The 21,256-nt window shown below is 42.1% G+C and overlaps 1 protein-coding gene across 1 annotated transcript; it reads left to right on the top strand.

Moving 5' to 3' along the window:
- The first annotated feature begins 151 nt into the window (after positions 1–151).
- Positions 152–21,099, top strand: LOC139410586 (acyl-CoA synthetase short chain family member 1). Its single transcript, XM_071155885.1, has 14 exons — positions 152–716; positions 972–1,068; positions 2,551–2,750; positions 4,412–4,587; positions 5,052–5,204; positions 6,062–6,209; positions 7,087–7,224; positions 7,698–7,790; positions 8,734–8,846; positions 12,692–12,818; positions 17,355–17,482; positions 17,648–17,711; positions 18,317–18,438; positions 18,781–21,099. The coding sequence occupies exons 1-14, from the start codon at positions 356–358 to the stop codon at positions 18,958–18,960; spliced, it is 2,100 nt and encodes a 699-aa protein (XP_071011986.1). The 5' UTR covers positions 152–355; the 3' UTR covers positions 18,961–21,099.
- Positions 21,100–21,256: the final 157 nt, after the last annotated feature.

The raw sequence follows: 21,256 nt of genomic DNA, 5'->3' as shown, positions 1-21,256 counted from the left end.
TATAGGTCCCTTATTATTTCTATATACTTTCTATTTGGTTTTAGTGGTTTAAGTTTACACTGAAAGCGTTTTTCCATCCCAATTTTAACTATTCTTTTTTTTTTATTATTACTTTTGGGGTTGCAATGCACAAAAAATGTCCCGACTCCCGACCCACAGTTTGGAAAACAGTGGGCTAGGCTACACTTTAGTGATAGTGAGTGCTGAAACTAACTGTCCTCTGTCATGAACACTGACCTTTACATAATACATTTTCATCAACGACTTGTTCCCACCCTTTCTGTACCACTCAAGGAAGCTTGAAAGAAAAGGATCCGGCTCTGGTCAAATTCTGCGTGCAGCAGGGGAGCAGAATATGGCTGCACATAAAAACGGGAGTTTGATACATATAATAAACAGAGCCAGTGTATTCTTCAAAAACGGCAGTTACCGAAAGAGAATTTTATTGACCTCTCTGAAACCTGTTCAGTGTCAGAGGCGAACAGTCTCCAGTATCGGCGATAGGAACACGAACTTGACACCGCACTTGAGCTCAAATCTCGCTGGATGGTCATACAACGAGTTATACGAATTGTCTGTGAAAGATCCGGAAACCTTTTGGGGATCAATTGCTAAAGAGAGGCTTACATGGAATAAACCATTCGATCAAGTGAGGGACTGCGAAATTACTAGTGGGAAAATCAATTGGTTTCTTGGGGGACAGTTGAACGTTTCTGGTAAGAATTGCCATCCCCTTTTATTATTATTATTGGCAACACTAAATATTTACTACCCCATTGCATTACAGCCTTTCTACATAGACCGGAAGTGCGTGCTCAAGACTTATTTTCTTCTAGGATTAAGTTATTGTATTGTTTTTGTTTGTGTGGATCTTAAGGTTTGCTAACTATGTTTAATGTACATTATGCTTACTGGACAGCCCCCCAAATACTGGACAGTAAGTTACATTAGTTCATCCATTTAATTGGCAGTGAATTGTTTGGATGTGCATGTTGCCAAGCATCCTGACAGAGTCGCCCTGGTCTGGGAGAGGGATGAACCTGGGACGGAGGTAAAGGTCACCTATAGGTAAGTTCATGCCTATGCAAGGACCTTCAACAGGGTGGGGGACTATTATAAAGTAATGCTTATCTTGGAAAGCTTGAGATATGATATAGATTAGAGTCATCTGAATGAATTAATCCACATCATTCAGCAGAGGAGCTGGAATTTATACTGATCTGTGCAACAGAGTAGGAGGTATCAAACCAAAATACTCCACATTCCACACTGATGTTTAACCAGAGATGATTGCCTCCAGATGTAGGATTTTCATTTCAGCCAGTTTGCTACAGCATGAAAATAATCCTGCGGCAACAGGAATTGTGAATTATTAACCTCAAATACACTACAAGTTTAAAATGTCCTGGGTAATCACATTAAGATCCTACATCTGTATCCTGTAAAAAGATAATCTTGTCCTCTGTCAAGTATCCATGTTAGGTTCTGTTTTGTTTTTAGTTTATGCTATACTGTAAAGGGTAGGAGGAAACATGGCAGAGATTCAGCAGTAATATCTAAATATTTACAATATTCCAAATAGTTCTCTAGATATGCACAGTGAGATGTTCAGCTGTGCCAAAGAAGAACTGGATAAGAACCATGTTCTGGATCTGTATGGATATATTGTTAACTTTAATATTGTATAGTACATAAATAGCATGACATTGAACCTTTATTGATACAGGGAATACCAATTGATACCAGGGTCTCTTTTTCAATGATGTCCTGTGTTACAACAATCAGCAAATCACGAAGGCTTCAATACTCCCATTACAATTTGCATTATGAATGAGACACCATATGTACTTTATTGTTGATGAGATTAAATTATAAGGAAGTGCTGTTGAAATTGCAAAATTATTTTTGGCTGGGTGTCACAGTTATTGTGTAAGGTGGTAGTGTGAGATTTCAAAATGAGGCCTTTCAGCAATAAAGCTGCTTCCTGGATCAGAATGTAAACAGGAAGCTGTGGGGTGTCCAACTGAACGTTCACTAGACATGAAACTGAAAGTGTACTGGAAGGTAATTTCAGTGCTCCCAAAAATTATTAATCATAGTTATCCATTGTTCAGTGCCTCAAAGGAGCCTCAAAGTCACTAATATACATCTTCCTATATGGCTTGCAAGGAGTAGGGATTTAAAGTAGTTCTCAAAGACTCTCATTTTACAACAAAATACTTATTCGGTTGTCACCATAGGAGAACCCTTTTGGCTTCCATGTAGAACCCTCTGTGGAAAGGCTTCTAAATAGAACCCCAAAAAGTTCTACCTGGAACCAAATAAGTTCTACCTGGAACCAAAAATGGTTCTTCAAATGCTTCTCCTATGGAGACAGCCGAAGAACCCTTTGAGGTTCTAGATAGCACCTTTTTTTCCTAAGAGTGTACACTTCAGATAGTGTTTGATGGAATCAATACAGAATACATAACTTACATACGCAACAATAGTTGAGGTAACTATTGCTCCAAGTAATAACTTCTGTCTGAACTTTATACAACTTTTCTACAGGGAGCTACTTGAGACTACCTGCCGCCTAGCCAACACCCTGAAGAGGCATGGGGTCAACAAAGGTGACCGGGTGGCCATTTATATGCCAGTGTCGCCCATCGCTGTGGCTGCCATGCTTGCGTGTGCTCGTATCGGTGCTGTGCACACGGTGGTGTTTGCTGGGTTCAGCTCAGAGGCCCTGGCTGGGAGGATTCAGGATGGTGAGTGATACTGGGCCTGGACTCATGTTTGACTGAGATGAACTCTTTAGAAATGTTAGTTGCTGCAGGGGGTGCTGAGATGTTGGCCAGGGTAGGGGTAGCCAGGTGGAAAGCATGGCTAGCCGTGGAAAAATGCTTATTGAAATGATCGATTATCATAGATTTATTGGTGGTGACAGTGTTTCCTATCCTCAGTGCAGTGGGCAGCTGGGAGGAGGTGCTCTTATTCTCCATGGACTTTACATTGTCCCAAAACTTTTGGAAATTAGTGCTACAGAAAGAAAATGTCTTCTTGAAAAAGCTAGCCTTAGCTTTCCTAATCTCATGGTCCAGTTGGTAACCCAAGAATGTATTTCAAGGACGTTTGTGTTTTGTATACAGATGCTCCCTTTAAAGCCCAAACATGACATTTGAATGGTTGACTGAACACAAGGGAAGGGCACAAGGGCATTTCAATTGTGCATGCATGTAGCTATTCAAGTTAAAATAAAAAAATAGAGATTTTCGAGGTTGTTATCTGTAATCATACAAAGCTGACATAATACTTGAGCTTTGCGCCTTTAAATAAAGCGTAATCATAGAGTTTACAGGAATTTCAGCTTTTCTATTCAAAGGCACGGGATGAATGTCTGATAGTTAAACAGGATATAGCTCCAATGGCCATGACCCCTAAAATGGCTCGACTGAATGGCTGCCAAGTTCTCTGCACTCCCAAGTGAGTCATTATGCATAGAGCAATGTCAGATTTTTTTAATTGAACATGCTCTTGGCCATTGTATCTGGGATACACCAGTCATCAAGTTTCCTCCCCTTTTTCCCAACTTAACTCCAGTGAGAAACTAACCTGTTTTACTCAAATGCTACTAACATCATGAGACTAGGCAGGGCTGTTTAATTTCAAGCTGCATTTTGCGGTCAGACAGAAACCAGGCCAATTTAGAAAGATCAAACACAAGGCCAGCAGTTTAGGACACAAACTGAAGGATGAGACAGAAAGCTAGGAGCAGCATGTCATCTCAAACCTTTATAACATGTGCAGTACAGTACTGAGTGTACAAAACATTAGGAACACCTGCTCTTTCCATGACAAACTATCCAGGTGAAAGCTATGATTCATTATAGATGTCACTTGTTAAATCCACTTCTTGAAGGGGAGGAGACATGTTAAATAAGGACTTTTAAGCCTTGAGACATGGATCATGTATGTGTGCCATTCAGAGGGTGAATGGGCAAGGCAAAATATTTAAGTGCCTTTGAGCGGGGTATGGTAGCCAGGCGCACTGGTTTGAGTGTGTCAAGAACTGCAGCTCTGCTGTGTTTTTTACCCTCAACAGTTTCCTGTCTATATCAAGAATGGTCCACCACCCAAAGGACATCCAGCCAACTTGACACAGCTGTGGGAAGCATTGGAGTCAACGTGGGCCAGCATCCCTGTAGAACGCTTGTAGAGTCCATGTCCTAACGAATTGAGGCTGTTCTGAGGAAAAACGGGGTGGAACCTCAAAGAGAACCAACAGATAGCAATTAGGCCTATTGACATCTTGCAATTGTTAGAAGCTGCTTGCATTTTCTCAAAGTACTTCATATTCTCAATTAGACTGTGTAGTGATGTGTCCGCATGATCTCAGATCTCTCAGACTGTGTTCCCCATCTCCCTGCAGCCCAGTGTAAAGCTGTGATCACGTGTAACCAAGGTGTGAGGGGAGGCCGGTTCATAGACCTGAAACCTACAGTAGATGCTGCAGTGAAGAACTGCCCCAATGTCCAGCATGTGTTTGTGGCCCAGAGGACCACTAACCCAACTCCCATGGGCAAACTAGACATCCCATTGGAGGAGGTAATACTTGTTCTTCATTCTTCTTATTGTGCCATGGAGGAGGTAATACTGAGTCTGAGTAGCGGGACAAGCCAGTGGCAGTCCTGTAACGGGATCAGATTGCATTGCCGCCAAGCTCTGCTCACAGATGGAAGTGGGGAACTGAGAGAACGGTTTTGCGATGTTATCTGTCATGTTAAGATCTGTTATGAAAGATCTCTTTATTTGTCTGTCCTTTCATCTGCCATTGTCACTGACAAGATGAAACACCTTGAGGTGTTTTGTCTTCAAGAACAACCTGTGTACAGTCCCGTTGAACAAAGCGCATAGACAGATCTACTATGAGAGGAGCATGATGACATAACACACATTTAACTTGAAGCAAATCAAGTGTAATCCCACTGCATTTAGTAATTCCACTGCAAGAAACATTCCTATCACCAAACCATACCTCCAGTCTCCCACTCTTTTCCTCTCTGTCTCAGGCGATGGCCAGTGAGTCGGCACAGTGTGCTCCAGAGCCTATGGGCAGTGAGGAGATGCTTTTTATGCTCCACACGTCAGGCAGTACAGGCAAGCCCAAGGGCATTGTCCACACACAGGCTGGCTATCTGCTCTATGCTGCACTGACTCACCAGGTATGTCTTCAGTTAACCCCTCTATGGAATACTTCTTACTTTAGAGAAGCAAATACAGGTATGGTGCCTTCCTTAAAATGGTGATGTGGCAGAAAATATGCATCTGTTTAGCTGATAAATAGAACCAACTATAAAAGGAGGAGGAAGGCCCAATTACTGTGTTGTCTGAGAATGTTTTGATGAGGGCTACAGAAAGGGGGCTACAGACAGGGCAGTTTGAACAATATAAATATTCTGCCACATGGTTTGGCATAGCTTAGATCAGAACAATGAATTCAGTGTTCCCCTTTCGTGAGAGAAGCCCCATTCCATATTCTGGGTCAAAATTAGCTCCCTTTGACTGACAAATAAAAACATCTGTTTTCTCCCTGCTTTTCGATGCTGGTGAGCATGTTGTGCTTGGTGGGATTGACAGACACAAAGCTTACATGCTGTTAGTGATAATAATAGAATGAAAAAACACAGCTATGAATCTGCACGAGATGTGCTGCTAATTTCTAAGTAGCTTACCAGCTCAGACCCGAACAGACGTTTGGCAATTGCTCGCACTGTCTCTTTTTGGCATGTTGGCTGTTTAGATTCAAATAACAGACAAAGCTGCTTTATATCTGTATCCCCCTGAAACAGACTGGGCCTCTTGGGACCATGCCAAAGAGAGACCTGTTGCTGTTGCCAGGCTGTTAAGCAGTTCTGCTCAGAGAACTATCAATGTGGCAGCCATGTTGTGTGGGAAAGCCTGTTAGCCAGAATTAGTCAGAATTTCGCAATCTTGTAATTTTGATGATTTCATTGTCTGGAAAAGTACAGCATTGCTCAATGGACTTTGTCTCTAACCTTACGTGTTCTTGGTCTTGCAGTATGTCTTCGACTACCATCCGGGCGATGTGTTTGGCTGTGTGGCAGACATTGGCTGGGTGACTGGTCATAGCTATGTGGTGTATGGTCCTCTGTGTAATGGTGCCACCACGGTCCTCTTTGAGAGCACTCCTGTGTACCCAGACCCCGGTGAGCTATAACAGTACAAGTACAAGGGCTGCACCCTGACAATATCTGATTGACGTAATCGTCCACTATTAATCATTAAGATGTGTCTACAACTGTTACATTGAGACAGAGGATACTTTGGCAGGAGACTTTGACATACAGCATCAAAGTTTGTCCCTTCTTTTCTGGTGCTTTTTACTCACTTGTCCTCTTTACCAGAGGTCATAGAGTTTTACAGGTCGTATCCACAGAGAGATAGCCAGGTGACTTGTTACCAGCTGGGTGGGTGTCACAGCTTTTGGCAGTATTGGAATACTTATTCACTGGGCTAGGGGCAATAAGGGACAAAATTCATTATTGTTTTTGATTCTATTTTTATAGACAAGTTAGAAGTTCTATATTATTTATGCAGGTGTTAAGACGTTCTGTTGCTATGTGTGCTAGAACTAATGTATAACTATTACCGCAATACGCAATATTTTTCTTTCTATAACCCGCGGATAACTTGTATATATAGTGTTTGGGACAACAAGAAAACTTTAGAAATGTGAATAAAGTAGATCACTGTAGTTGTAACTGGCTTCGCTGGCATTTCTCCAGTGTTGCGTGACTCATTAACTGTCTTGATGACAATTTTCTTCTTTGTTTATTACCAAGGCTTGTCGACTGAAGGAGTGCTTCAAAGTGATATAAGTTAATTGTTAAGGTTTGCTGTCAACTTTGTAGTGATATGACATTGGCCAATGCTCTCAATAGCCTTGGCAAAATAGGACATTTCCTGTTCTTGTTTCTGTGTCACTATTTAGTGGATTATGGAAACAGGAAGGATATATTTTGCTGATATTTGCGTGCGTGTGTATTCCTTTACCATAATGACCATGTGCCTTTGTCCCCTCAGGGCGATACTGGGAAACAGTGCAGCGTCTGGGCATTAACCAGTTCTACGGTGCTCCCACTGCCATCAGGCTGCTGCTGAAATATGAGGAGAGCTGGGTCAAAAAGTACGACAGGTCCTCCCTCAAGACCCTCGGCTCTGGTGAGACACTAGATCAGTGCCCCCTGCATAATAATTTGCCAATGAGCGCACAGTTGATCCTACCAGATGAATGAAATAACTGATCAACTGCTCTGTATGCAATTGAGTTGCATTGTTGCAACTCAATTACAAATTCAAAGTCAGTGGCTTTGCGCATTATGGAAACTTGACTTGGTTCCAGTGATTCCTGTCAGTGTTACAATGACCTTAATAAGCAATTCATCTCAGAGTTCTTGGCTATAGCTATCATCACATTCATAGGCCAACATGCTCATAAGTCATATCAGTTCAAAGCATTTCATATCTTTATTATTATTGTCTTATTACGGAAATACTCTATCAGTAAAAAAGTAGCCCATTATCTAAATAATACAGAATGTTTATGCCTAGAGTACATTTCACAATATCTTAAACTAGCTCTGAGTGTGCCCAGAGCTGGGTGTACTGTATTGAATGTACCTGTCTTCTTGCAGTGGGGGAGCCTATCAATCACGAGGCATGGGAGTGGTTCTACAACGTGGTGGGAGATGGAAGATGCCCCCTAGTGGATACATGGTGGCAGACAGGTAACATCAGGGCGGCTGAATGTCTTGGCCAAGGTTGTCTGATGTGGTAAATGCTTCAACTTTAATTGCCTTAGAGGTTTTATAATGCACAATTAAGCTAACATGTTTTATTGCACTACCATGTAGGACATCATAATACGCTACATTACATGACATGGAACAAAGGGCTTATCAAAGGCATATAAAAATCAGGTCAAGTTACGTTTGTAAGAAGGAGACAATCATGACTTGAAAAGCAAGCTTATTTTGTGCATCAAATGAATGCCAACGCCTGTGCTCTGATGTTGCATGCTGGTGGAGGAGAAAGCTCTGCCTCTAAGGCGCATCTTGATTTGTTATGGTGGTTTCTGTGCTGATCTAGACAATAAGTCTGTCTGATACTCTGTTTACTGGTGGTTTAACCCTAATTTGCGATTAGCACAAGGTACATCTGCACTGAAAATGAATTAAAATACCCCCCCCCCCTCACCCCCAACACACTTACCCCCTTCTCCCCGACTCTCCCAACCGCCAGCGGGTGGAGGCTCTCCAGTGAGGACTGGCAGGAGTGAAGTGGGGAGGGTCATGACCTAATTCCTCAAAAATCACTTTCTGGGGTTTTCTCCATGGGCGTATGTGCTAAGTCTTTTGAGGGGGGCTGGAGAGTGGGGTTCTTCCAAAGGCTTAATATCAAAATGAAGTGTAATTGTCTTGTACAGTACTGCAATTCCTTTTTTATTAAGGTGATTATCACTTATTACTAATTTGCCATAACCACAGGGGTTCAACCCTCACCCTCTTCCCCATCAGCAAAACATAGACAATCTGTAGCGCAGCCAGACTTAGGTCAAATGCAGTACATATCAACTACTCTCCAATATGTCAGCTGCACATCCCTTTAACCCTCCTTATTGCACTTCTCCATGCATCTCCTCTCTCTCTCTCTCTCTCTCTCTGTCCCCAGAGACGGGAGGTGTGTGTATTGCTCCAAGGCCATCTGAAAAGGGTGCTGAAATTGTTCCGGCCATGGCCATGAGGCCCTTCTTTGGCATTCAGCCTGTTCTCATGGAGGAGAAGGTGACCTGTCTGTGCTCAATTCAACTGTCTTGCTTTTTCTGAATGAAATGGTCAATTTGTATTATTTTTTTAACAGATTTTACTTAAGAGAAAACTTAAGAGAAAAAGATCACATGTATTTGTTCTATGTTCATCATTAAGACACAACCTTAAATGTTTTACCTTCCATTTTTGTGAATCAAGTCCTTGTGAAATGTAGTCAGTGGTATTACCGCATTCTCCTCTGACGGCATTCTGGGACTTTGGACTCTCGTTCTTCAGAAGCCATAAAAAGTATAACAATTCAAGCTGGACCATGTCCAACTGCTCCAAGGAAATTCCACTCTTCCCCTCCTCAACTGTGTGACCTTGTTCGTCGTTCAAAAGTTGAAAACAGGTTAACAATCACAAGGCCACCAGGCGGAATACCAGGGTACATTCTCAAAGCATGCACAGACCAGCTGGCTAGTGTCTTCACGGACATTTTCAATCGCTCCTTGTCCCAGTCTGTAATCCCAACATGTTTCAAGCTGGCCACCCTCGTCCTGGTTCCCAAGAGCTCCAAGGTAACCTGCCTACATGACTACCACCCTGTAGCACTCAGATCTGTAATTATGAAGTGCTTTGAAGGCTGGTCATGACACACATCAACACCATCATCCCAGACATCCTAGACCCACTCCAATTTGCATACCGCCCCAACAGATCCATAGATGACACAATCTCAATTGCACTTCAACACTGCCCTCTCCCACCTGGACAAGAGGGGAAATAACAATGGGAGAATGCTGTTCATAGACTACAGCTCAGAGTTCAATACCATAGTTCCCTCCAAGCTCATCACCAAGCTAGGGACCCTGGGACTGAACCCCTCCCTCTGCTACTGGATCCTATACTTCCTGGCGGCTCGGCCCCAGGTGATGAAGGTAGGCATCAACACCATCGCCACGCTGACCGTAAAGACGGAGGCCCCTCAGGGGTGTGTGCTTAGTTCCATCTTGTACTCCCTGTTCACCCATGACTGTGTGGCCACACATGACTCCAACACCATTATCAAGTTTGCTGATGACATGACGGTGGAGTCCTGATCACCAAAGGCGATGAGTCAGCCTACAGGGAGGAGGTCAGAGACTTAGCAGTGTGATGCGAGGACGACAACCTCTCCCTCAATGTCAGTAAGACCAAGGAGCTGACCATGGACTATAGTGCAAAGAGGGGAGAGCATGCCCCCATCCATATTGACGGAGCTGTTGTGGAGCAGGTCGAGAGCTTCAAGTTCATTGGCGTACACATCACTAAGGACTTCACATGGTCCACACACACACACACACACACACAGTTGTGAAAAGGGCATGGCAAAGCCTCTTCCCCCTCAAGAGGCTGAAAATATTTGGCATGGGTCCTCGAATCCTCCAAAAGTTCTACAGCTGCACCATCGAGAGCATTGTGACTGTCTGTATCACTGCTTGGTATGGCAAATGCACCGCCCTTGACCGCAAAGTGCCACAGAGGGTGGTAGGGACATCCCAGTACATCACCGGGGCCAAGCTCCATGACATCGAGGACCCCTATAACAGGCGGTGTCAGAGGAAACCCTGAAAAATTGCCAAAGACTCCAGCCACCCAAGTCATAGACTATTCATTCTGCTACCGCTTCTACCCCCAAGCCATAAGATTGCTATAGCCAGACTTCTAAATAGTAAATTAAATGGTACCAGAACTATCTGCACTGACTCTACGCACACCCACTAGACTATATATACACACCATATATACACTCACTCACACACACTACCTTGACACTCCCACACATTCACATACACTACATACGTACACACACACAACACAAACACACTTTTACACTCATCATTTGCTGCTGCTGCTCTGTTATGTATTTTACTCTTATTATTATTATCTATCGTGATGCCTAGTCACTTTACCCTGCCTTCATGTACATATTTACCTCTTCACATTGATCTGGTATTGGTACTCCCTGTATATAGCTCTACATTGATCTGGTACTCCCTGTATATAGCTCCACATTAATCTGGTACCGGCACTCCCTGTATATAGCTCCACATTGACCTGGTATTGGTACTCCCTGTATATAGCTCCACATTGATCTGGTACTGGTACTCCCTGTATATAGCTCCAGATTGATCTGGTATTGTTACTCCCTGTATATAGCTCCACATTGATCTGGTATTGGTACTCCCTGTATATAGCTCCACATTGATCTGGTATTGGTACTCCCTTTATATAGCGCCACATTGATCTGGTATTGGTACTCCCTGTATATAGCTCCACATTGATCTGGTATTGTTACTCCCTGTATATAGCTCCACATTGATCTGGTATTGTTACTCCCTGTATATAGCTCCACATTGATCTGGTATTGGTACTCCCTGTATATAGCTCTACATTGATCTGGTACTCCCTGTATATAGCTCCACATTGATCTGGTATTGGTTCTCCCTGTATATAGCTCTACATTGACCTGATATTGGTACTCCCTGTATATAGCTCTACATTGGCCTGGTATTGTATTGGTACTCCCTGTATATAGCTCCACATTGATCTGGTATTGGTTCTCCCTGTATATAGCTCCACATTGACCTGGTATTGGTACTCCCTGTATATAGCTCTACATTGACCTGGTATTGGTACTCCCTGTATGTAGCTCCACATTGACCTGGTATTGGTACTCCCTGTATATAGCTCTACATTGACCTGGTATTGTATTGGTACTCCCTGTATATAGCTCCACATTGATCTGGTATTGGTACTCCCTGTATATAGCTCCACATTGATCTGGTATTGGTACTCCCTTTATATAGCGCCACATTGATCTGGTATTGGTTCTCCCTGTATATAGCTCCACATTGACCTGGTATTGGTACTCCCTGTATGTAGCTCTACATTGACCTGGTATTGGTACTCCCTGTATGTAGCTCCACATTGACCTGGTATTGGTACTCCCTGTATATAGCTCTACATTGACCTGGTATTGGTACTCCCTGTATATAGCTCTACATTGACCTGGTATTGTATTGGTACTCCCTGTATATAGCTCCACATTGATCTGGTATTGGTTCTCCCTGTATATAGCTCCACATTGACCTGGTATTGGTACTCCCTGTATATAGCTCTACATTGACCTGGTATTGGTACTCCCTGTATGTAGCTCTACATTGACCTGGTATTGGTACTCCCTGTATGTAGCTCCATTCTAGTGCATTTTATTACTATTTAATTTGTACCATTATTTTTAAACTCTGCCTCGTTGGGAAGGGCTCGTAAGCTAGCATTTCACGGTAAACACCAGTTGTGTTCGGCACATGTGACAAATAAAATTAGATTTGGATTTGAACTGGTATTTTAAAGCACTAAGTACTGTACGTTAGACACTAATTGTGGGACACTGGTAGATGGGTCACACCCGCCTTACCGCCTTTCACATTGCAATTAAAACTAGCCAGCATATGCTTCCCTTTCCTTGATTAACACATTTACAGGGCTTTGTTGGAGTGGTAACGTGACCTCAACTTTATTTCCCCTCTCCGTGTCTTTTACTAGTAATTTCAGTTAACAGTAAAACTACACGCAGTACTGTATGACCTTCATGCACTGAATTTCTATGTATTGTTGTTAGCTATGTGTTTTACTGTAGAGGTTGATCTTTATGAACAGACACATTCTTATTGTTATTATTGTTGTGACATGCTTGCTGCATGATTTGTTTTAATGCACTTGTAATGTTTGTTTACATTCTATACTGATTCATTTTATTAATTCAAATGTTTTATTGTGTGAGAACCTAATAAGTTATTAAAATGTTTGATTCATTTTTCTTTTATCACCAACAGGGTAAGCCTATATCAGGAAATGATGTCAGTGGAGCCCTTTGTATTGGCCAACCATGGCCTGGAATGGCCCGGACCATCTTTGGGGACCACAAGAGATTTGTGGATGCATACTTCAAACCATATCCTGGTGAGTTGGCCTAATTCCATTTCCCTGTGGGCTCCTCTCTTTTTTTACATTTATTTTATATCACCTTTATTTAGCCAGGTAGGCCAGTTGAGAACAAGTTCTTATTTACAACTGCGACCTGGCTAAGATAAAGCAAAGCAGAAATGTAGAAGAGTAGGGAGGTAGGCAATAAATTGGCCCTAGAGGCAAAAATAATTACAATTTAGCATTAATACTGGAGTGATAGATATGCAGATGATGATGTGCAAGTAGAGATACTGGAGTGCAAAAGAGCAAGAGTGTAAGTAATAATATGGGGATGAGGTAGTCGGGTGTGCTATTTACAGATTGGCTGTGTACAGGTACAGTGATCAATCAGTAAGCTACTCAGACAGCTGATGCTTAAAGTTAGAGAGGGAGATATAAGACGCCAGCTTCAGAGATGTTTGCCATTCGTTCCAGTCATTGGCAGCAGAGAACTGGAAGGAAAGACGGCCAAAGGAAGTGTTGGCTTTGTTGGATGACCAGCGCAATATACCTGCTGGAGCACGTGCTATGGGTGGGTGTTGCTATGGTGACCAGTGAGCTGAGATAAGGTGGGGATTTACCTAGCAAAGACTTATAGATGACCTGGAGCCAGTGGGTTTGGCGACGGATATGTAGTGAGGGCCAGCCAACGAGAGCATACAGGTTGCAGTGGTGGGTAATATATGGGGCTTTGGTGATAAAACTGATGGCACTGTGATAGACTACATCCAGTTTGCTGAGTAGAGTGTTGGAGGCTATTTTGTAAATGACATCACCGAAGTCAAGGATTGGTAGGATAGTCAGTTTTACTGACTATCCTATGTTGGCGGCATGAGTGAAGGAGGCTTTGTTCAGAAATAGGAAGCCAATTCTAGATTTAATTTTGGATGCTGGGGATGCTTAATGTGAGTCTGGAAGGAGAGTTTACAGTCTAACCAGACACCTAGGTATTTAGAGTTGTCCACATGTTCTAGGTCAGAACCGTCCAGAGTAGTGATGCTAATCGGGCGGAAGGGTGCAGGCAGCAATCGGTTGAAGAGCGTGCACTTAGTTTTACTAGCATTTAAAAGCAGTTGGAGGCCACGGAAGGAGTGTTGTATGGCGTTGAAGCTCGTTTGGAGGTTTGTTAGCACAGTGTCCAAAGAAGGGCCAGATGTATACAGAATGGTGTTGTCTGCGTAGAGGTGGATCAGAGAATCACCAGCAGCAAGAGCGACATCATTGATATATATATATAGAGTAAAGAGTCGGCCCGAGTCAGTCATTTGAGAAGCCAAGGCTATTGAGTCTGCCGATAAGAATGCGGTGATTGACAGAGTCGAACGCCTTGGCCAGGTTGATGAAGACGGCTGCACAGTACTGCCTTTTATCGATGGAGGATAGGATATCGTTTAGGACCTTGAGCGTGGCTGAGGTGCACCCATGACCAGCTCGGAAACCAGATTGCATAGTGGAGAAGGTACGGTGGGATACGAAATGGTCGGTGATCTGTTTATTAACTTGGCTTTCGAAGATTTTAGAAAGGCAGGGCAGGATGGATATAGATCTTTAACAGTTTGGGTCTAGAGTGTCTCCCCCTTTGAAGAGGGGGACGCCCGAGGCAGCTTTCCAATCTTTGGGGATCTCAGACGACACAAAAGAGAGGTGGAATAGGCTAGTAATAGGGGTTGCAACAATTTCGGTGGATAATTTTAGAAGGAAAGGGTCCAGATTGTCTAGCCCAGCTGATTTGCAGTTCTTTCAGAACATCAGCTGTCTGGATTTGGGTGAAGGAGAAGCGGGGGGTTGGGGGTTGGGCAAGTTGCTGCAGGGGGTGCTGAGATGTTGGCCAGGGTAGGGGTAGCCAGGTGGAAAGCAAGGCCAGCCATGGAAAAATGCTTATTATGCTTAGATTTATCGGTGGTGACAGTGTTTCCTATCCTCAGTTCAGTGGACAGCTGGGAGGAGGTGCTCCTATTCTCCATGGACTTTAGTGTCCCAAAACTTTTGTGAATTAGTGATACAGGAAGCAAATTTCTGCTTGAAAAAGCTAGCCTTAGCTTTCCTAACTGACTGAGTATTGGTTCATGACTTCCCTGGAAAGTTGCATATCGCGGAGGCTACTCGATGCTAATGCAGAACGCCACAGGATGTTTTTGTGCTGGTCAAGGGCAGTCAAGTCTGGGGTGAACCAAGGGCTATATCTGTTCTTGGTTATACATTTTTTGAATGGGGCACGCTTATTTAAGATGGAGAGGAAAGCACTTTTGAAGAGCAACCAGGCATCCTCTACTGGCGGGATGAGGTCAATATCCTTCCAGGAAACCCGGGCCAGGTCAATTAGAAAGGCCTGCTCGCTGAAGTATTTTAGGGAGCGTTTGACAGTGATGAGGGGTGGTCGTTTGACCGCGGACCCAGTACACACGCAAGCAATGAGGCAGTGATCACTGAGATCCTGGTTGAAGACAGCAGAGGTGTATTTAGAGGGCAGGTTGGTCAGGATGATATCTAAGAGGGTGCCCATGGTTACCGATTTAGGGTTGTACCTGGTAGGTTCCTTGATGATTTGTGTGAGGTTGAGGGCATCTAGCTTAGATTGTAGGACGGCCAGGGTGTTAAGCATGTCCCAGTTTAGGTCACCTAACAGTTCGAACTCTGAAGATAGATGGAGGGCAATCAATTCACATATGGTGTCCAGGGCACAACTGGGGGCCGAGAGGGGTCTATAACAAGCGGCAACGGTGAGAGACTTGTTTTTGGAAAGGTGGATTTTTAAAAATAGAAGCTCGAATCGTTTGGGCACAGACCTGGATAGTATGACAGAACTCTGGATGCTATCTCTGCAGTAGATTGCAACTCCGCCCCCTTTGGCAGTTCTATCTTCTCAGAAAAAATTATAGTTAGGGATGGAAATTTCTGGATTTTTGGTGACCTTCCTAAGCCAGGATTCAGACACGGCTAGGACATCCGGGTTTGCGGAGTGTGCTAAAGCAGTGAATAAATCAAACTTAGGGAGGAGGCTTCTAATGTTAACATGCATGAAAACAACGCTTTTATGGTTACAGAAGTCTATAGCTTTAGAAAATAGGTATTTTTGTGAAATCAATTTGAAAATGGTAGATCGTAATCTACAGTGGCAAAGAGAAGATGAGGGCCCTGGTGGAGTGGTGCTAGGAAAATAACCTCTCCCTCAACGTCAACATAACTAAGGAGATGATCGTGGAATTCAGGAGATAGCAGAGAGAGCACCTCCCCATCCACATCGACGGGGCAACAGTTGAGAGGGTAAAAAGCTTCAAGTTCCTCGGCGTGCACATCACTGACAACCTGAAATGGTAAATTTCACACAGACAGTTTAGTGAAGAAGGCGCAACTGCGCCTCTTCAACCTCAGGAGGCTGAAGAAATTTGCCTTGGCACCCCAAGACCCTCACAAACTTCTACAGATGCACCATTGAGAGCATCCTGTCGGGCTGTATAACCGCCTGGTACGGCAATACACGTGGTCTGCCACTGCGAGGACGATCAGCTGTCCCTCCTGTCTCCCTGTAGCGCTGTCTTAGGCGTCTCAAAGTACGGACATTGCAATTTATTTCCCTGGCCACATCTGCAGTCCTCATGCCTCCTTGCAGCATGCCTAAGGCACGTTCACGCAGATGAGCATGGACCCTGGGCATCTTTCTTTTGGTGTTTTCAGAGTCAGTAGAAAGGCCTCTTTAGAGTCCTAAGTTTTCATAACTGTGACCTTAATTGTCTACCATCTGTAAGCTGTTAGTGTCTTAACGACCGTTCCACAGGTGCATGTTCATTACTTGTTGATAGTTCATTGAACAAGCATGGGAAACAGTGTTTAAACCTTTTACAATGAAGATCTGGATTTTTACGCATTTTTTGAAAGACAGGGTCCTGAAAAAGGGACGTTTCTTTTTTTGCTGAGTTTATATACTTTATTTTAGTCTACGCTCATCCTATATAACTACTGCTTTACACAACTTTTTTTTTATTCATATGCTGTCCATAATGTCTATTTACACAATTATACACTGAGTGCACAAAACATTATGAACACCTGCTCTTTCCATGTCATATACTGACCAGGTGAATGCAGGTGAAACCTATGATCCCTTATTGATGTCACTTGTTAAATACACTTCTATCAGTGTAGATGAAGGGGATGAGACGGGTTAAAGGAATGTGTTCTTAATGTTTTGTACACTCAGTGTATACAATATATTTATATTTTGGATTCCTTGTTAATTCTGATATTTCTTAATTGTTTTATTTAAATGTATGTGTATTGTTAGGTATTACTGCCCCGTTGGAGCTAGAAACATAAGCATTTCGCTGCACCTGCGAATAACATCTGCAAATATGTGTACGTGACCAATCAAATTTGATTTGGATTTGATTTGAGATAGCGGGCTAAAAAATAATACCAGTATATTTGTCAACATGGCAAACAGTGTTGACATTGTTAGGATAACGATTACTAAGACACCTTAGGTCACTGTTTATTACCCAAGTGTGAGCTTTGGAGTTGACTCTATTCCAGGTCATTACTTCACTGGGGATGGAGCATATCGGTCTAAAGAAGGCTACTACCAGATAACTGGGCGTATGGATGACGTAATCAACATTAGTGGCCACCGATTGGGTACTGCTGAAATTGAGGATGCCCTGGTAAGAACTAACACACCTAGCCTATTTGTTACATGAATGGCAGCTGTATGTTCAGTTGACTCACTAATAAAATCAATATCATGATTATGTGAAAGAGTCACTGTACTGTTGTTGTCAATGGGGATTTCTTATACATTTCTTGAATGGTTGTCTTCTGTCTTTTAGGATGAACACCCAGCAGTTCCTGAGACTGCGGTGATTGGTATTTCCCATGATATCAAAGGAGAGGGTAAGAATAAAAATATAGACATACAGTGCAAAACCACTATCATCCCACATTACCACGCACAATACACATTTGTTACAGTATGTATGTGAATTGGATATTTCTGGAGCTTTGAAATGGCTTCTAAACCGTTGAATAACAGTACACCAGGAAATGGAAAGCTTCTTAGCTTTGAGTCAATTCTCTCCTTGAATCTAGCCACTGTTCCCCTTGAGTGGAATAGGCACTAGCCTTCAGGTGTGTCAATACTAGTGTAATATACCCAAAACTAAACGAACAGCCTCTTAGTACGATTTGTTACTGAGGTCAATGATATACCCTGAGAAAGTCCTTAGAAGTTTGTTCTTGGTAAACTCTTGACACTCAGCACCACCTTGTAAAGGGAATATGTGGTGCTCTTCATGAGATTAAACCAACCCACATACTAACCAAAAGAAGATCAAGATTGCTAAAATTACATATGTATATATCTATGTACACTGAAATTACATATGTGTACATCTATATGATGATCAAGTGCATTGAAGCTTATTTACAACTTGCAATTCATAGTTATTGGCACATTCTATCAACGCTTTGTTGCATGTTTTCCTTCCCTTGTACAACAGTTCCCTTTGCCTTTGTGGTTTTGAAAGAAGACCCTTCCCTGAACCACACAGCAGTCGTTAAAGAGCTGAGAGGCCTGGTGGCCGCTAAGATAGCAAAGTATGCTGTCCCTGACCACTTTCTGGTGAGGATATTCATGCTGCTTGTGATTACTAAACTGTGCATTTATGATAAGTATGTAAAACTGCTGTTGTTGAAGATCCTAGTATATGCCCTGAACCAGACAGCAGTCGTTAAAGATCTGAGAGGCCTGGGGCCACTAAGATAACAAACAAAGTAAGCTGTCCCTGACCACTTTCTGGTGAGGACATTCACGCTGTTTGTGGTTACTAAACTGTGCATTCCTGTTATTCAAGGCAGTATGTAAAATTGCTGTTGTTGAAGATCCTATTATATGGAAATGGCATTTGTTTTAAACTAATAATAGATGGTTTCTTTCATCTATCTGTCGTTTGACCTCTTTCAGGTAGTGAAGAGACTTCCCAAGACACGCTCTGGGAAGATCATGAGGAGAATCCTGCGGAAGGTGGCTATGGAGCAGACAGGAGACCTGGGCGATGTGTCCACTCTGGATGACCCATCTGTTGTCGCAGAGATCATCAAGGCCCATGCCCAGTACAAGAGCCTGACATCTCAGAATAAATAATGAAGTAGGCTTTATCACTGCTAAGACGTTGTGTTGGCAACTTGGCACTGATCACTTGAGTAACAGCTCACTTCACTCACTCCATTCTGAATTTTATACTGTGCTGAAGCTGAGTCAGTTTTTTGACCACAGTCCTTCAGTTGTTCACTACGTATGGCTCATTTATATAAGACACAAGACACTCAAGATACACAGTACACCCCTTTCTTTCCCTTTAAGAATCATTATCATAAGGCTAATCTCTCGTGAGAGATTAAGATTATCAAATGCACAGTATTTTTTTACTTTGTTTTTTAAAGAGCCACGCCGATTGGCACAGGTGTTTTTCTGTTGCTCATTAGAAAAACAAGATTTCAGTCTGGGATGTATGTTTCCTGACCGTTGTTCAGCCCATGTTAGTAGGCCAATGGACATTTTAAAATCAAAACACAACCTTCATTTATTTACATGTTGTGATGCACCGATGCTCCAAACTCTGTTTTAGAAGAGACTGACTTTATGAACAAAATTATCAGATTTACACTTTGTAGTCAATTTTGACACTATAATAACTGTTTCTTACTCATATAGATGTCACATATGCAGTTTTCAAATGGATTATTACTTTTTAAAGGCAGTTAGTTATCTTTAAAGCTGCAATATGTAAGTCTAAGAAGTGGTATTTTTTCTTTGTGCGCTATTTCTATGCTTCCCCTTCTTAAGTTTCGTTTTTGGGTCTTTTAACTTTCAGTTTTGTTCACCAACTTCAAACAGCTGAAAATACAATATATTTTTATGAAAAATATATTTCACAGGGGTTTAGATGGTAAAATTACTTTACCTGCTTGTTTTGTCACATCAACTGAAATTAGGCGAACAATTAGACTTTTATCAACCAGGAAATGGCGATTTCTGCATAGTACATATTTTAAATAAGAAAAGGCGCTGTAATAAATTATGAATAATTCATCCAGAATAATGGTGTTTTATATATGTTATCTTTATAAAGGTCCTATTTTAACAAATGTTATGAAATAAAAATAAATGCTCAAGGACGTGTTCACTTGATTGAAACACTTACGCTGTCAGTGTGGAAGTGCTTAGTAATGAGTCTCGTATTACGAACAAATTAATAAAACGACACGTCCTGACCAAACATCCACAGCATGATGGTAAACCCAGGGAGTTCTTTCAGAACAGTGAAGAATGCTTCAGGAAACAGTGCCTCGACAGTGGAAAAGTATGTCCGCTAGCAAGGCATTGTTATTTTATAGCAGAACTATGGGAGTACTAACTAACTCTCATAGTAGTAGATGTGAGTTTCTCTTTCAAACAATCCCCTGGCCTTGTACACAGCTAACATTCGCCAAAGCAAGCTAGCTACTAATAGTGCAACCGTAAGTAACAATACAGATGAATATGAAAAATGATCAGGCCTACTAGTGTACATCTTATTATAGAAATTATTGTTGAAAACTAGTCTAGGTTGGAACTGTTGCTGTTAAAATACAATAATAATAACCGGAATAAACTGTGGCAAACACACTCACACAGTTCTGGGTTGCTCATCTACAACAGGAAGCGGTCTCCTGCCTGACTGAGAAAGCAGTAGATGTTCTGGTCCAGTTTGGCACCACATACCTATGTGAGTCAGGGTTCTCAACTCTGACATACTTAAAAAACAAGTACATAAATAGTTTCAAGGCTGAGCATGACGTCTGTGTTGCACTGTCAAAAACAGAGCCCAGAATAGGCATGTTGCTGTTAAAATACAATACACATTTTTTATTCTGAACTGGAATAAACTGATTGATCACATCACACAGATATAGACCAGAAAATGACTGTGTGTGTGATGTGATCAATCAGTTTATTCCAGTTCAGAATAAAAAAGATGTATTGTATTTTAACAGCAACACTTCCAAATTAGACTTTCTTTCAACAATAATTTCTACAGTAGGCCTAATCACTTTTCATCTATACTGTTACTTAGGGTTGCTCTATGTGTGTGTTCTGTTATTCATCTGTGTGATGTGATCAATCTGTTTATTCCAGTTCAGAATTAAAATTATTTGTATTTAAACAGCAACAGTTCCAACCGAGACATATATGTGAGTGTTTTAATTGGGGAAAATAAACATTAATAGATATTTATATGGATATTTAATTTCATTGTTATTTGTTTTTGTTTACAGTCGTGGCCAAAAGTTTTGAGAATGACACAAATATTAATTTCCACAATGTTTGCTACTTCAGTGTCTTTAGATATTTTTGTCAGATGTTACTATGGAATACTGAAGTATAATTACAAGGATTT

The sequence above is a fragment of the Oncorhynchus clarkii genome, chromosome 1 (genome assembly GCF_045791955.1).
Source record: "Oncorhynchus clarkii lewisi isolate Uvic-CL-2024 chromosome 1, UVic_Ocla_1.0, whole genome shotgun sequence".
Taxonomy (NCBI): domain Eukaryota; kingdom Metazoa; phylum Chordata; class Actinopteri; order Salmoniformes; family Salmonidae; genus Oncorhynchus; species Oncorhynchus clarkii.
Note: the sequence above shows the minus strand (reverse complement) of the source record. Positions and strands in the feature narration are given on the sequence as shown.

Coding starts and splice junctions, on each gene's coding strand:
- LOC139410586 (XM_071155885.1), top strand. CDS start 356: ATGGCTGCACATAAAAACGGGAGTTTGATACATATAATAAACAGAGCC. Junction 6,210..7,086: donor TCCTGTGTACCCAGACCCCG/GTGAGCTATAAC, acceptor TTGTCCCCTCAG/GGCGATACTGGGAAACAGTG. Junction 17,483..17,647: donor CTGAAATTGAGGATGCCCTG/GTAAGAACTAAC, acceptor TCTGTCTTTTAG/GATGAACACCCAGCAGTTCC.